General features: G+C 42.3%; 1 protein-coding gene across 1 annotated transcript in view; it reads right to left on the minus strand.

Moving 5' to 3' along the window:
* Positions 1-261: 261 nt before the first annotated feature.
* Positions 262-13,893, minus strand: part of PTPRT (protein tyrosine phosphatase receptor type T) — a 1,693,536-nt gene continuing 1,679,904 nt past the window's right edge. The window contains exons 31-34 of the mRNA XM_078652140.1: positions 11,061-11,186; positions 8,566-8,729; positions 4,726-4,861; positions 262-315 (exon numbers count right to left, since the gene is read on the minus strand). Of these exons, the coding sequence (XP_078508266.1) occupies positions 262-315; positions 4,726-4,861; positions 8,566-8,729; positions 11,061-11,186 (480 nt within the window). The remainder of the gene's footprint in view (positions 316-4,725; positions 4,862-8,565; positions 8,730-11,060; positions 11,187-13,893) is intronic.

The following is a 13,893-nucleotide window of genomic DNA, read 5'->3' on the forward strand; positions in this document are numbered from 1 at the left end:
GAGAAAAACATTAACTGTATAATGAGTGGCTGAAGATTGTTGGTGGATTCAGCAAGAGATTTGTCACCGCTCCATGAATTCATCTTGCTGCTGATTTAGCACTTAAGTTGTGTTCCTCCAATACGAAGAAGTCAGCATCTACCACAGATCCCACAGCATGGCGTAAAATGTCACCAAGGATTGTGGTAAAGCCTGGTCATTTATCTTCCTTGTTCACAAAGTACACAGGAGGCTGAGAGGAACTGACCAGAAGTCTCCAGGTTAGAAGGAACTCAAATATTCCAACGCCACCTCATAAACAAACTTATACTGCTCCTAAAGACAACAAATGTAGAAGAGAAAAAGGAGGGGTAGATAGAGGGAAATTGGAAGCATAAGAACAAGGCAGAATCAGGAGGGAAGTGAGGAATGAGAAGTATGGTAGAAGAGGTAGGTTGTGAGGATCCAGGTGAGCAAGTGAGACAATGGATGAAGTTAGAGGATTGCAGGGCCATGGCAGAAAGAAATGGGAGTGCATTGGTGAAATTGTGCAGAGTAGAGGAGATAGCGGTTGAGCAGAAGCGAAGAGACAGTTGAAGGAATGTAAACAGAGGGTAAACCATGTGGGAGAAAATGTGGAGTTAAAAAGAAGGGGCACAGGCAGGAGGGGCATGGGCAAGACAGAAGGTAATGTGGATGAGGGAGAAGACACAATTCAAAATTTAAAAAAAGAGCAAAGGAGAGATGAAAATCAGGCGAAAGGAAAGTAATGAAGATGAAAGAAAATAAGAGGGATGACAGTAAGTAAAATGAAAGGAGAGAAGGGAGATAAAGAGAGAAGAGATATATTAATATATTTAAATAGCTACTTCCAGACATTTCGTATATACAAACATGAACCAGGTACAAACATTATCATTTCGTGCAAGGTTAGACATCTGCAATATCACAGTATAGGCATCAGGAGCCGTTACAGTTACATTCTGATAGACAACTGTTAGTATACCATTTACCTTGATCAGCATACATTATCTAAAAAGGAGCTTCTTTTCAATGTAGGAACAAAAAAACAGGAAGCAAAAGAAACTCATCAAATTTCTAGACTAGAATTCACCCCACCCCTAACTTGCTGCCATTCTCTACCACCCTTCTCCTCCCATACATACTTATAGCATATCCAGCAGCTTGGGCAATTATGTATCAACCTTAAAGATTACATTTGTGAAAACATATAACCAACCTATGAATTCCCTTATCCATGTCTCTCTCCTTTCCTCGATTCATTAGTTAGAAATTTTTAATTCATCTAAAAAGTTTGACATTTAATTATAATGATGGATACAAGTTGTCCTACCACTTTCATTCTCCCTCAATCAGAACACCACAAGTCTTTTGAGAACATACTGCATATATATGGAAGTCATACATCACTATTCTACTCCAAACACTGGCCCTCCCCAAATTTTATAAGACGTGTCTCAAACACGAACTAGATTGCGCCAAGTCAAGGTTCTGTGAAAATCGACTTGGGAAGTGCAACCAGAATGGGCCGCTAATGTCCTCCTGTGGTCACATATCCACCTCCCTATTTGGAATAACAGAAATAGGGAAAGCAAGAGCGGAATGTATGTTTATCCTTAAGTGTGGTATTTCCTAGATTTGTGGGTCCAGGGTAGGGTCAGAGAAAGGAAAATATTTTTCTACCTCTTTTGCCAGAGGAATATTTCTTGGGAGAAACTAAGTTCCAGCCGAGCAGGAAAACCTTCAGCAAACATTGATAACAGGTGTGTTAAGTCTAAATTTAATCCTGAGGCACAAGGAAGGTTTCGCCAATATTTTCACTTTTAACCTGAAACACAGATACTAGATAAAAAATCCCAACAAGTCTGTCTCCTCTCACGCAGATGATGGTAGTACAAATTTGTTTCTCATTCTGTTTCATTCAGTGGAGCTGACAAAACATAAATTGAAAAGATTTGCAATTGTGTAGGTGTTTTCTAAACATACATTTTTGTGCAATAAATATCAATAAATAGAAATTACTTTTAGGTTGGATCAAATACGCAATATTAAAGCTGAATATGATGTGTGGAAGTGAGTTTTTCAATATGATAGAGTTAAAAGCCATTTTGGATAGAATGAATCTTGTTTCTGTCATTCACGCCTGAATTCACCCCCTCCCGTTCCCTTGTGCATCTTCTCTCCTCACAAGCTCTGCAGAGCGAAGATAGCTGATGTGATTGCTTATTTTTACAGTTATGAATACAGTTTTAAATTACTTTTCTAGTGTTTCTGATATGTTGCAATGTCCAAGGTCTTTCTGCTGTAGTTCCGCTACGTAGATGGATCCTGTTAATTTGTGTGCAGTGATATTTTTTACATATTTCATGTTTTGTTCAACCATCTCTAGATGGCAATAGATGGGATAGTGCTTATGCATCCACATTGTGGAGAAGTGTGGCTCAATGGTTAGAGCAGGCAGACCTCGATGCAGAGCTCTGGCCAGGGACCAGGGTTCGATTCCCGCCTCGGCGGGTCCCGGGCTCATTAATTCCCCCGACCGGATATTCTCGCCTTAGTGCCTATTCTGATCATGGGTCCCACGCTGCAACTCTGGGCAATAGCTTGCTTAGTCTCCACAACGGCCCCCACAATGCGAGGGATGCCTGGTCTGCACCATGGGGGTGCCCAGGAGTGGACACTTCACAGGGAAAGCCAGGAAGGGTTCCCTTGCGGTATTCGTACGAGCGCCGGGAGACCTCCTGTGGGTAGCTGTGCGCTATACAAGTACAAAACATTTACATTTAAGGTAAAATATATAGTTATATAAGTATCCCTTTATTCTGGGTGTGAGCCAGATTTTTCTGAAGGTTTTTGAGTTTCCTCAGTGCTAATATGGATGCTGTCCAACTCTTTTCCAATTTTTCTCCTCATTTGGGACTTAGAATGATTTCAGATGTATGGCAATATTGTATAACTCTGCATTTGTGCCTTTATGTCATTTACTCTGTGTTGCTTGATTTTGAGATTTTTGTAATAAAACCCTTTAACTTTTCCCTGATCTAGAACCCAATTACTGAGTTGTCGCAGTCACTTGCTTTTATTACTCCATTAAACTGATGTTGGGAAGGATGCTATTTGGCCCAATTTGTTATAGTTGGAGAATCATCTAAGGAAAATGTTTGTGTTTTCTAAATTGTGGGGTGTCCTGAATAGTGGGGTATGGTTTTTCTCCCAACAATTAATGAACATTAATATGCTATCCAGGCACTTAGCACTGCGAAGGTGTTGTGCCAGGTTTGCAGGGTAATGCAGGCTTCAGCAAATGCTGCTCCATTCTTAGAGAAATAAACTAAAGAGGTCAGGAAAAGATTCATAATAGCAATGTAGCTTCTATCATCTCCATCCGCCTACACAATCCTGCTTTATTCCATAAAGATATGTTTGCACAGTTACGCAGTTTCATTGTAGACAAAACGAAGTAGTGGAGTTCAGGGTGATTCAGAAGAACACCTGATTTAAGCTAAGTGCACTTTTTTGTTCTATTCTTTAAATCCATTTTATGTCACTGATAATTACTAGTATCAAGCATATCGACTAGGTCCTTAATCCTGGAAACGCGACATTACTTTGGTGCCACATATAATTAAAGAGTTCCGTGATTGGTCTCAATTTGTCAGTAAGTGAGATTTCTTACAAGGGCCAGTAGTGCTTTCAAAATATGCCTCTGTCTTGCTCACATTCGTATTGCAGGACTGGCTCAGGCTCTCACTAGAATGCAATGGTGTGCCAAATAAATCACGGCCATTCTTAGATGGACCCATATTTTCTTTTTGTCATCAACCCCAAAAACTATCCCAAAAGCTCAGATGATGCAATGCTGAAATATTCCCTTGTAAATTGAATTGGGGCTGCCCACATGCACTGTAATATATAAAGATGAGAAATCGACGTATTTCTAACAACATATTGGCAGAAGAAAGGCTGGCATGGCCACGAGCTACGCTTGTTGGGAGACACTGTGCAGCTTCATTTATAGGGAACCAACCACCCATTGTGCTCCTTAGGACGCCGTTGTAATGTCAGCTAATTTATCCGCATGGTCTTTGACCACCTTTTATTCAGGAGATACCTTTGTTGTCTTTAACTGCCTATCATTATGTGGCCCAATAGACTTATTGTCAAGTGTATTCACTGAGTCTTGATGTTCCTATGTTAGGGAGGCTGGTGATAGAAACTACTCTTGACACTTGATGGTGGCCTCCTAGTTTTTAGCCACGATACAGTTCTGAAGAAAGAACAGCTCATCAGTTGTGCTCAACTGACAAGAAATCCTAATTCTCAGCCTAATTTATTTTGCTAAGATATTGATTGAAATCCATGTACCTCTCCACTGTATTTGTTGGACTACATTAATGGTTCCTTGAACACAAGCAGTGCTTGAATTTTAGGTACTTTGATATAGCACCCTAAGCTGTTTCCTGTACTACTAATCAATAGTTTATGTGTACTTCTCGAGTACAAATGTAATTAGATTGGACGCTAGACAAAGTAGAGTAGGAAGATTGTCTTAGGTCAAACACTTAAACCTAAAAGGACAGCCTCCTTTCAGGTGTGTGACACTTAATACCATAATGAATCAGTAGTATTTGTTGTATGTTGGGAACATGCTAAACATATAAGATAAATAAACAGGGAATCAGAGAGCAGAGCTGCCTTGAGTGCTGTTTGCTTCAAAAGTCTTACCAGGGTTTCCACCATGTTGGATTTGTTGTTTCTTAGTGTCTTCACTGTGTGGAACACATCAATTATGTTTTGCTGTTGGATCATCTCGCAGACGCTGCAGATGGCACAGAAGGTTCCGCTGCGCCCACCACCATTCCTGTGTAATATAGAGATGTTATGTTATGTTAAATGCGTTTTATAAAGCGCGCTGACACCGAAGCTTCCTGGCGCTGATAGACAGAATAGATGAGGGGGGAGCAGAAATGAGGGGGGAGCAGAAATGGTAAGCTACTGGCAGAATTCCTATTATTTGCCAAGAACAAAAATAAGATACAGTACAAACTTACCTCAATTACAATAACCTTGATGAATTCAAACCCCAACTCTCACTGTATGTCAAATCACTTGGATTCATGCTTAACACCATCCTCTCCCTCAAGTCATACATTGCCAACATCTCAACGATGGCTGTTCTCTCTTCGAAAGAAAGTCAAACCATTTCATCCAGAAAGCTACTTCAGAATCGCAGTTCAAGTCCTTATACCCTTGTATCTGGATTGGAGAAATGCTCTACTCCAGGGCTTCTAAAACTCCATGCCGACACCCCTTAGGGCAATCCTTCAGCACATCTCATCCAAGGCCTGAAGAAATAGGATCACATCCCCTCCACCCTGATGGGACTCTATTGGCTCTCTTTACCAGCCTGCACCATCTTCAAAGCTAGCTGCATCATATACACAGTCACACAACTAGCACCCCACTTATCTTGCTGACAAGCTCAACCGTCTCTGGTGGTTCTCTGCACATTTGCTGCAAGGACACCATCCAACTGTAGACTAAGAAGTGTAAAAAAGTGTAAAAAAGAAGAAACAAGACAACAGGTCCTTTTAACCTATGCACTCAGGATTGGGAACAACATCCCCATATCCATCAGGCCTACCCTGTCGATGTTCCAATTTAGGAAAGAGTGGAACACTCACTTCTTTAAAGAACACTGCATCACAATGCATTAACCATTCACAACTCAAATTCCTCTCCTATTAGTCACTGTGTTTATGCTTGCTATGACCATGTAAATCGCTATTTATATTGTTGCATACAAAAGTGGTTTGCCAAGCACTTTTTGTCATCTTCATGCACAACAGAAGCTTAATTTGCAGAAGATTCTCAGGTGGCCAATACATTTCAATCATAGAAAAAGTGTCTTAAAAGCCGTAACCTCCCTCATATGAACTATAGCTGGACTATGCAAACACACATGCTATGTTAAGTTATGTTACATTAGTGCTGTGTTTTGTTGTACAATATGACGTGTCACCACAAAGTCCCTTCAGTCTGCTCTTCAGCTGGCTGGAGTAGGCCATAGCTGGTAGGTTCAAATATTCAAGTTACAGAGTACTCAGTGACACTTGTGCTTGAGGGAGGTAGTATGGAGGCCTTTTAAAGTAGCATATTTACACATTTTAGATGCCCACATCCCTTTGGGCATGATTTATTATCCTCTAGGTTGTCTTTCACACTAACCAAGATCATAATGGCCAGTTTGGGGTGAACATCTGAATGTGGAAACAGCAGCTGTCTTAGATATCACCAGTTTGTCAAACTTTCACACCTAAGTAAATGTTTTGTTCTTGTTTGTGTAATGAGGATACCTATGCTTTGTTTAGCCTCAGGGCCGGCTGTAGTGCTTGTGGCACCCAGTGAGACAATTGTTTTTGGCAACCCCCACCAATGACCCCCTCCAAGGACTCCCTCAGTACCACCCTATACAGTTTCCCTCACATCTCCATAGCCTCTCTCTCACATACATTTCATTTGTTTTAGCCCCTTCGCTGCGGGGGGTAATTTCTCGCTGTGCTGGGGGGGAGGGGGGCGCGCACGGTGCCCGCATGCTCATGACGAGCTGAGTTCGTCATGAGGCACGGCGCTCCTGTGCTCATGCGTCACAGGTGCATTACCTGCCGTGGAACGCTCAGCACAGCAGAGGAATTATCCCCGCGTGTGAGCGTTCCACGACTCATGACGAGCTGAGCTCGTCATGAGCACCGGAGCGCCGTGGCTCATGACGAGCTCAGCTCGTCATGAGCATGGAAGAGGTTAAATTGCAGGTTGAGGTTAGCTTTACTAATAGGAATGCATATATACCCAAATTAACCCTTTTAGCAACATTACGAATAGATAATGAAAGACTGGGGAAAAACATAACATCCTAACCAGTTGTATGCATCTGATGCCAGTTCATAAGCCACTGTTCTACATTAGGATTGCAAATTATGAACTGCTGCAACAAAAGGATCTATGTGACAAAAGCAGTACCCTCTGAGCAATCAACATAAAATATAGTTCTGTGATCTGGAAAGTACACATTCTTTGTAGCAGGCATATTAACCATCTGCGTTACTTTAGTATAAGTCAGAATGTCACTCTGTTGTCTCCACAGCAGGAGCACTAATCACCACATTTATCTTGACATTTTTGATGCTGCCTGAAAACTGCTGGATGATCAAGGTACTCTTTAGCTAGTGATTTTAAGATTTTAACACCATCAGTTATTTCTAAGCACAGCTCCCTCCAGGTTAATGCCAGGGGCAGCTGCACCAGTCACACCGCCCAAAAAGCAGCCCTGCTTAGCTCTATAATTAATATCATTGGATAAGGGCACAACCACTCCCTCCTAGGCATATAAAGCTTGGTTTCTCTGGTGACTTTCTCTCTCTCTTGGGTCTCACTAGTCTTTTTTCGGATGACTCCAGTTTATATCTTTGTGGTTTGAATATTGTAAGGTTTGTTCGGTCCTTTCAAAATCTTTCGCCATCAGTCAATCAACTGCCTGCTAATTTGGGCTCAAAAGTCATTTTCTCCCTTCATTCATTTGATGTGTTCCACGAAGGACACCTTTCAATGAATAAAATGGTGTATGAAGACAAACCCCCAGATTCATCATTGTCCCGTTTTGCGAGTCCTTAATAGCGATTATTAAGGAATCGCTATTAAGGACATGCATATTTGCGATTTCTCCAGCTTCCTTATTTGCGATTAGCAAATTGCTAATCGCAAATAAGGAATGACTCCCCATTCTTTCCCATAGGAATGAATGGGTAGTCATTCCTTATTTGCGAATAGCAATTTGCTAATCGCAAATAAGGATGCGATTTCAAGGGTGCCAGGGGTGTCCAAAGGACACCCTGTAGCACCCCTGAAATGTAAATGTAGACTGCTAAAGCGCATTTTTCTAAGTTTTTGCTATTTACCACGAAGTCAGACTTCGCGGTAAATAGCGGCCAAAAATAGTGATTTCGCAATTCAGAAATGGTTCATGAATTGCATTTAAGGAATCTGAAATAGAGATTCCTTAAATGCAATTCCTCGCAATTTAGCGATTTCGCTATTTGCTATTTTTGCATTTGGGATGCTGAATCCCAAATGCAAAAATTGCGCTCGCAAAGGGCCAGATTCTGAGAATCTGGCCCTTTGCGAGCCGATTTTTCGTTGATGAATCTGCCTGAAAGTGTATTGACCCAGAAGTCTTTGTACATGTACCTATGTTCCAAGCATACTCACAAATTATAGTTTGTCAAAAATCGAGCTAGTCTCAGAAAATAGAATAAGGTTTCTGCAAAGATTAGTTGTAAAATTGCAGTAACTATCCACCGCATCATGACTAGGTTGTACTTAGGTATGAATATATGCCAACATGATGGACTGTGCCATTGATATCAGGAGAAAGACACGTCTTTCCAAGAGGGACTTGGATGCACAACAGCCCACCACCAATATTTTCCTCACTTTCATGGGTTGGTGTCACTGTTCAAAAAAGCATTTACAAATGGCAACAATGTCAAAGGTGTCATGCATACTCACAAGCAGTGGACTACAGTGCGGGCATCTCGGCCGTCGTACTGCTCCTGCCACTTTTCAAGCCTTCGGACCACCTTGAGAATGGAACGCTTGGAGGGGGGGATGTCCCTATACGCTGGCCAACCAATGTACTGCAAGTGTTGGACAATGCGATACCCATCCTGGGGCTGAAAAAGACAAATGAGAACATTAATTGTAAGCGCAGGAGTAGCTCGCAATGTATCATTGTCCATGCCACAGAACGTGCTACATGGTCATAGAAAACGACATGAAGGTCCATACGCTCTGCCGCTGACCCACAGCATATAACTGCCACTGAAGACTTATATTTCTACTTTTTGTGGGAAAATTGATATAGTAAATTGAAATGTAAGGTCATCTAATATTTTACAATCAGCAATTTTTAAACCATGGCCAAATCATCAACAATAAATATCGCCCTCCCAGAAGAATGCTACGAGAACAATGGCAACATCAAAAGAATAAAGGGTATGCTGGCACAAAACCAATAATACAGAATAATAGGAATGCCCACTTCTGGGGCACTTGAAGCAAGCTAGTTACATGGACGTGAACATACTGTGTATTTGAGTCAATGGAGACAGCATTCGGTGCTTAACACAGTTCACTGAGGCCCTATAAAAACCATGCCTCAATTAATAATGGTATAGTGAGTCTCACTAAATAAAGGTCACAGGCAGTAGTGGAGGAACAAGCATAAACCAGATAGAGATATTCAGTTTGTATCTAAGCCACACTTGCGTAAACACATAAGAATCCTCAACTGACTGACGTCCTCATTTAATGTTCAGCAGCCTAGCTGCCATATGACTGGCTTAGCACACTAGATGCAGTTGGTTTGCTGTTTGACCCCTGGACTTTTTTCCCACAAATTTATCCCTGCCGCCATGTTGGGGTAATTTGATGCCAGAGCTGGTGCACCATAGAGTCATGAAAGACCTCTAATCACGTGTCCTTCTGAAAACAGAGCCCTAATTTGGGGGATGGTCCAGCTTCAGAAAAGTAGAACTGTTGTCCACCATGTGCTGGATGTTTTCTTGCAGTGCAAGAAGGACAATTGTACAGTTTGGCTATCCAGGGTGACAAGTAGTCCCAGTCAGAAAGGACATTGGGGCATATTACCAACAAGTAGCAATATTTATAGCTAAATAGGCTTAGCGCCGATTTTTTTTATCGCTGAGCATCGCTGGAATTTATCGCTGAGATAACGTGCTATTAGCAACGTTAATCTCCAAAGCGATAAATTTTCCGGCGATATTCACGCATTAGCAATAAAATGTTCTTAGCCATGTTATCCACCTCCCATTGGATAACATGGCTAAGAACTGGTCTGGGCAGGGGTTAGTATTTGGAGATATTCGTGCTTAGCGCGAATATTTCCATCGCTACGCCTGCCTTGCTAATAGGCGATAGCGATGTTAGCGACTGATTTCAGTCGCTAACAGTTTGGGCACGCCCACTTTGCATGTCATTAGCGATAAATATCGCTAACATGCAAAGCGGGCCCCAAACCGCTCGCTATCACCTAAAAGCTGTCGCTAACTGCTGTTAGCGAGAGCTTGCTAATTGGGCGATAGAATTATCGCCGCTTAGCAGCCGAATAAGGCCCGCAAAAGCGGCGAAAATTCCCTATCGCCACCCTTGATAATATGCCCCATTGTTCCCATAGCGTTGTATCCGCCAAAGGAGCTTTCACAACAACTGAGGTGGCAGGAGTTCCAAATCTGATAGATCACATCCCTCTTACATCTAAATGAGGTGGTGGAACCGAGAGGAGGGCGATCTGGATATTTGCCATTTTGTGGTGAATGCCCATGTTCACCCTCAAATAAACGAGTTCATTATGCTTCAAAAATATCTACTCATAAAGGTGGAAGGCTTCCCTGAAACAAAGGTCCCCACAGCCTTCCCTAGATGGAGCCTTATGCAACGCAGGTAACCCTAGCTATGATTCTCTTCATACACCCTAGGTTTGGCCTCCCTGTTCTTAATTTTCTCAACCCATGAAGGGTGATGGCTACCACTACTTTGAGGTGTGCAAAGTTGCATAGTTTTAGTGAACTTTTTCAAAATGTAATGACATTTGTGCAATACTGTATGAATTATACTTTCAGGACGAGGTGTGATTTTTTCAAACGAGGGCATAGGTCATGAGCAATGCTTACAAGATACTAGAGAGAGACTGGATCGAACACAAAATAACTCTCAGTGAGACATGTTCTACTCAAACCAATGTACCACGAGTATATTTAAGGGAAGTTCCAAAATATAAAGAAATTCAAAATTTCACAACATTTTGAAGTTCTTAAACTATTGTCGGCGTATTTTAGTTTTTGCACATACTTACTTTGCAAGCCTAAGTTGAAATTGTATCCTGTCTAACTCTAGACTCACTATCGTAACACACTAATAGCATATTTCTTAGATTGTCTCTGTCTTTAGACCAGCAAAATGATACGAAATGGTGATTGCCTTACCCTAGCCATATTGCAGATTCTGAATATTCGGTTAATGATATCTTCGTCGATGTCAGCTGAAACAAACTCCACCTGGATCGGCCCGTAGCAGCAGGATGTCTTCTCTGGCCAGTACTGCATGCAGAGCTGCTTCGGAGGATGAGAGAAGGAAACACGGTTGAATTATTAAGATCATTCATAATGCTAATGTCCGATCGATTTTGGACTTAAACACACACACATGCAAACATGAAATTGTTACTCTGCTTTCCCTTCGACATTGTTCTGAAAAGATTCTGAATTCAATTTCATTGCTCTTTGCTGTATAATTACAGCACAATGTTACACCAAGCAAGATTGATTGACGTTGGAAAAGATCAGGCAGGAGCAGGTGCAGGAAAAGAGCGTTTTGAGACAAACAACTAAGCAGGCTGACAGCTGGAAACATTTGTTGATCTGTATCATGTAGGAAGTGGGGGTGAATGAAGTTATAATTCTGACCACTAAGTTTTGCGAAGGTATCAAACTTTAATAACGGATGAAATCTCCTGTAAAATAGGATATTTTCTTTTTTTTTCAGGCACCAAAACCTTTTTGCAAGACAATTCTTCCGCAAAAAAATGGTGTTTGTAGGATTATTATTTTTTGCTTAGCATATAATGACAGGCTTTTCCATAAGCTAGTTTCCTAAAAACGTTGGCAACTTTATTAACTCTATTATGATGTCAAAGTTTCGATAGAAAAACTTCCCAAGTTCACAAAAGTTAAGTTAATACATTTCACACCTAGGTAATTGAAATTAGCGAACACTAGAAAGCAATCTGGTCATAATAACCCTTGAGAAATGACAAATGGGTTGTAGATCTGTAAAACAGAATCGTATGTGTATAAGATGGAATGATAGGAACATAAGGTGAATGGATTGTATAGGGGAATGGCAGGTATGTACGGTGAAATGATAGGTATGCAAGCATGGAATATTGGTGCCTAAGTGGAAGGTGATGACTTAGGTGGTAACCTTTTTGAAGAAAATGTGAGATTGGCGCCTGCAGGAGATATAGGAAGAGTGCAATGATAGACCACTGGGCTTCCCTAGCAAAAGACACACAATTGATGGACGGAATGCAGAACAAATCAAAACATTCACCCCCCAGTCAAGAGAACTGGGTTAAATCCATCATTCTTTTGCTCACCATGCCACCTCAGTTTAGACCAGGCCATATGCAAATCAGTCTTGACCCTGTGCCTCATGAGAACAGTCCAGCCCGAACTGCCAAGCCAGGTCCTCCTTGGACCGGAAACAAGCATCTTAGAACCGGTTTTGGGGTTTCACCCCCCTTCAGCCAGGGTAGCTTGATTCCAGGACCCACGTCAGGGCATACCTGGCGCACTTAGGGCAAGAAAGCAAAAGACACACAATTGATGGACGGAATGCAGAACAAATCAAAACATTCACACTCAGTCAGGAGATCTGACCATATGCAAATCAGTCTTGAACCTGTGCCTCATGGGAACAGTCCAGCCCGAACTGCCAAGCAAGGTCCTCCCTGGACCGGAAAAGGGTATGCTCAGACGTGAATCCCGTGCTCTCCATACCACTGGAATCAAGCTATGCTGGCTGGTGATGGCTGAAAGCCCAAAACCAGTCCTAAGATACTTGTTTCCAGTCCAGGGAGGACCTTGCTTGGCAGTTCGGGCTGGACTGTTCCCATGGGGCACAGGGTCGAGACTGATCTTCATATGGCTGGGTTCAAACTGGAATGGCATGGTGAGCAAAACAACGATTGATTTAGGCCCAGATCTCTGTACTGGGGTGAATGTAGGACAGTGTTTTGGATTCTGTCCATCAACTGTTGTTTTTGCATTTGTCACCCCGAGTGGGACGGGTATGCTCAGACGTGAGTCCCGTGCTCTCCATGGCACTGGAATCAAGCTATCCTGGCTGATGAGGGCTGAAAGCCTAAACCGGTCCAAGGATGCTTCTTATCAGTCCAGGGAGGACCTGGCTTGGCAGTTCGGGCTGGACTTTTCCCATGGGGCACAAAGTCAAGACTGATCTGCATATGACTGGGTTCAAACTGGAATGGCATGGTGAGCAAAAAAACTATGGATTTAGGCCCAGATCTCTGTACTGGGGTGAATGTATCACATTGTTCTGCATTCTGTCCATCAACTGTTGTTTTTGCATTTGTCACCCGAGTTGGACTGGTATGCTCAGATGTGAGTCCTGAGTTCTCCATGCCACTGGAATCAAGCTATCCTGGCTGATGAGGGCTAAAAGCCCGAAACCTGTCCTAGGATGCTTGTTTCCAGTCCAGGGAGGACATGGCTTGGCAGTTTGGGCTGGACTGTTCCCATGGGGCACAGGGTCCAGACTGATCTGCATATGGCTGGATTCAAACAGGAATGGGATGGTGAGAAAAAAAACGATGGATTTAGGCCCAGATCTCTGTACTGGGGTGAATGTATGACATTGTTCTGCATTCTGTCCATCAACTGTTGTTTTTGCACTGGGCTTCCCTATAGAGATATAAATACAACTTTGAAACTGCTTTCTTTTCTGAGTGAGTCACGTAGCCTCATTTATATGTGCTTAGCCAGGAGGAAGCTACTCCTGCTATAAAGGTAGGGCCTCATTTACTACTTTTTGGCATAGAGCAGTGTCGCAAGTCTACTTGCAGAACTGCCCTGCATCAAAAGGAAGGGGCAGAAATGTGCTGTATTAATTAAATACATTGCAATCCTATCGTTTTTGCCTACACCGGCGCACAAACTGGTGCCTAGCGCCAACGTAGGCACCCTTGTACCATGTTGCAAAGGTGTCTGCGTTGCTGATACCATTGTTTTTGTGCAG

The sequence above is a fragment of the Lissotriton helveticus genome, chromosome 7 (assembly GCF_964261635.1).
Source record: "Lissotriton helveticus chromosome 7, aLisHel1.1, whole genome shotgun sequence".
Classification (NCBI taxonomy): domain Eukaryota; kingdom Metazoa; phylum Chordata; class Amphibia; order Caudata; family Salamandridae; genus Lissotriton; species Lissotriton helveticus.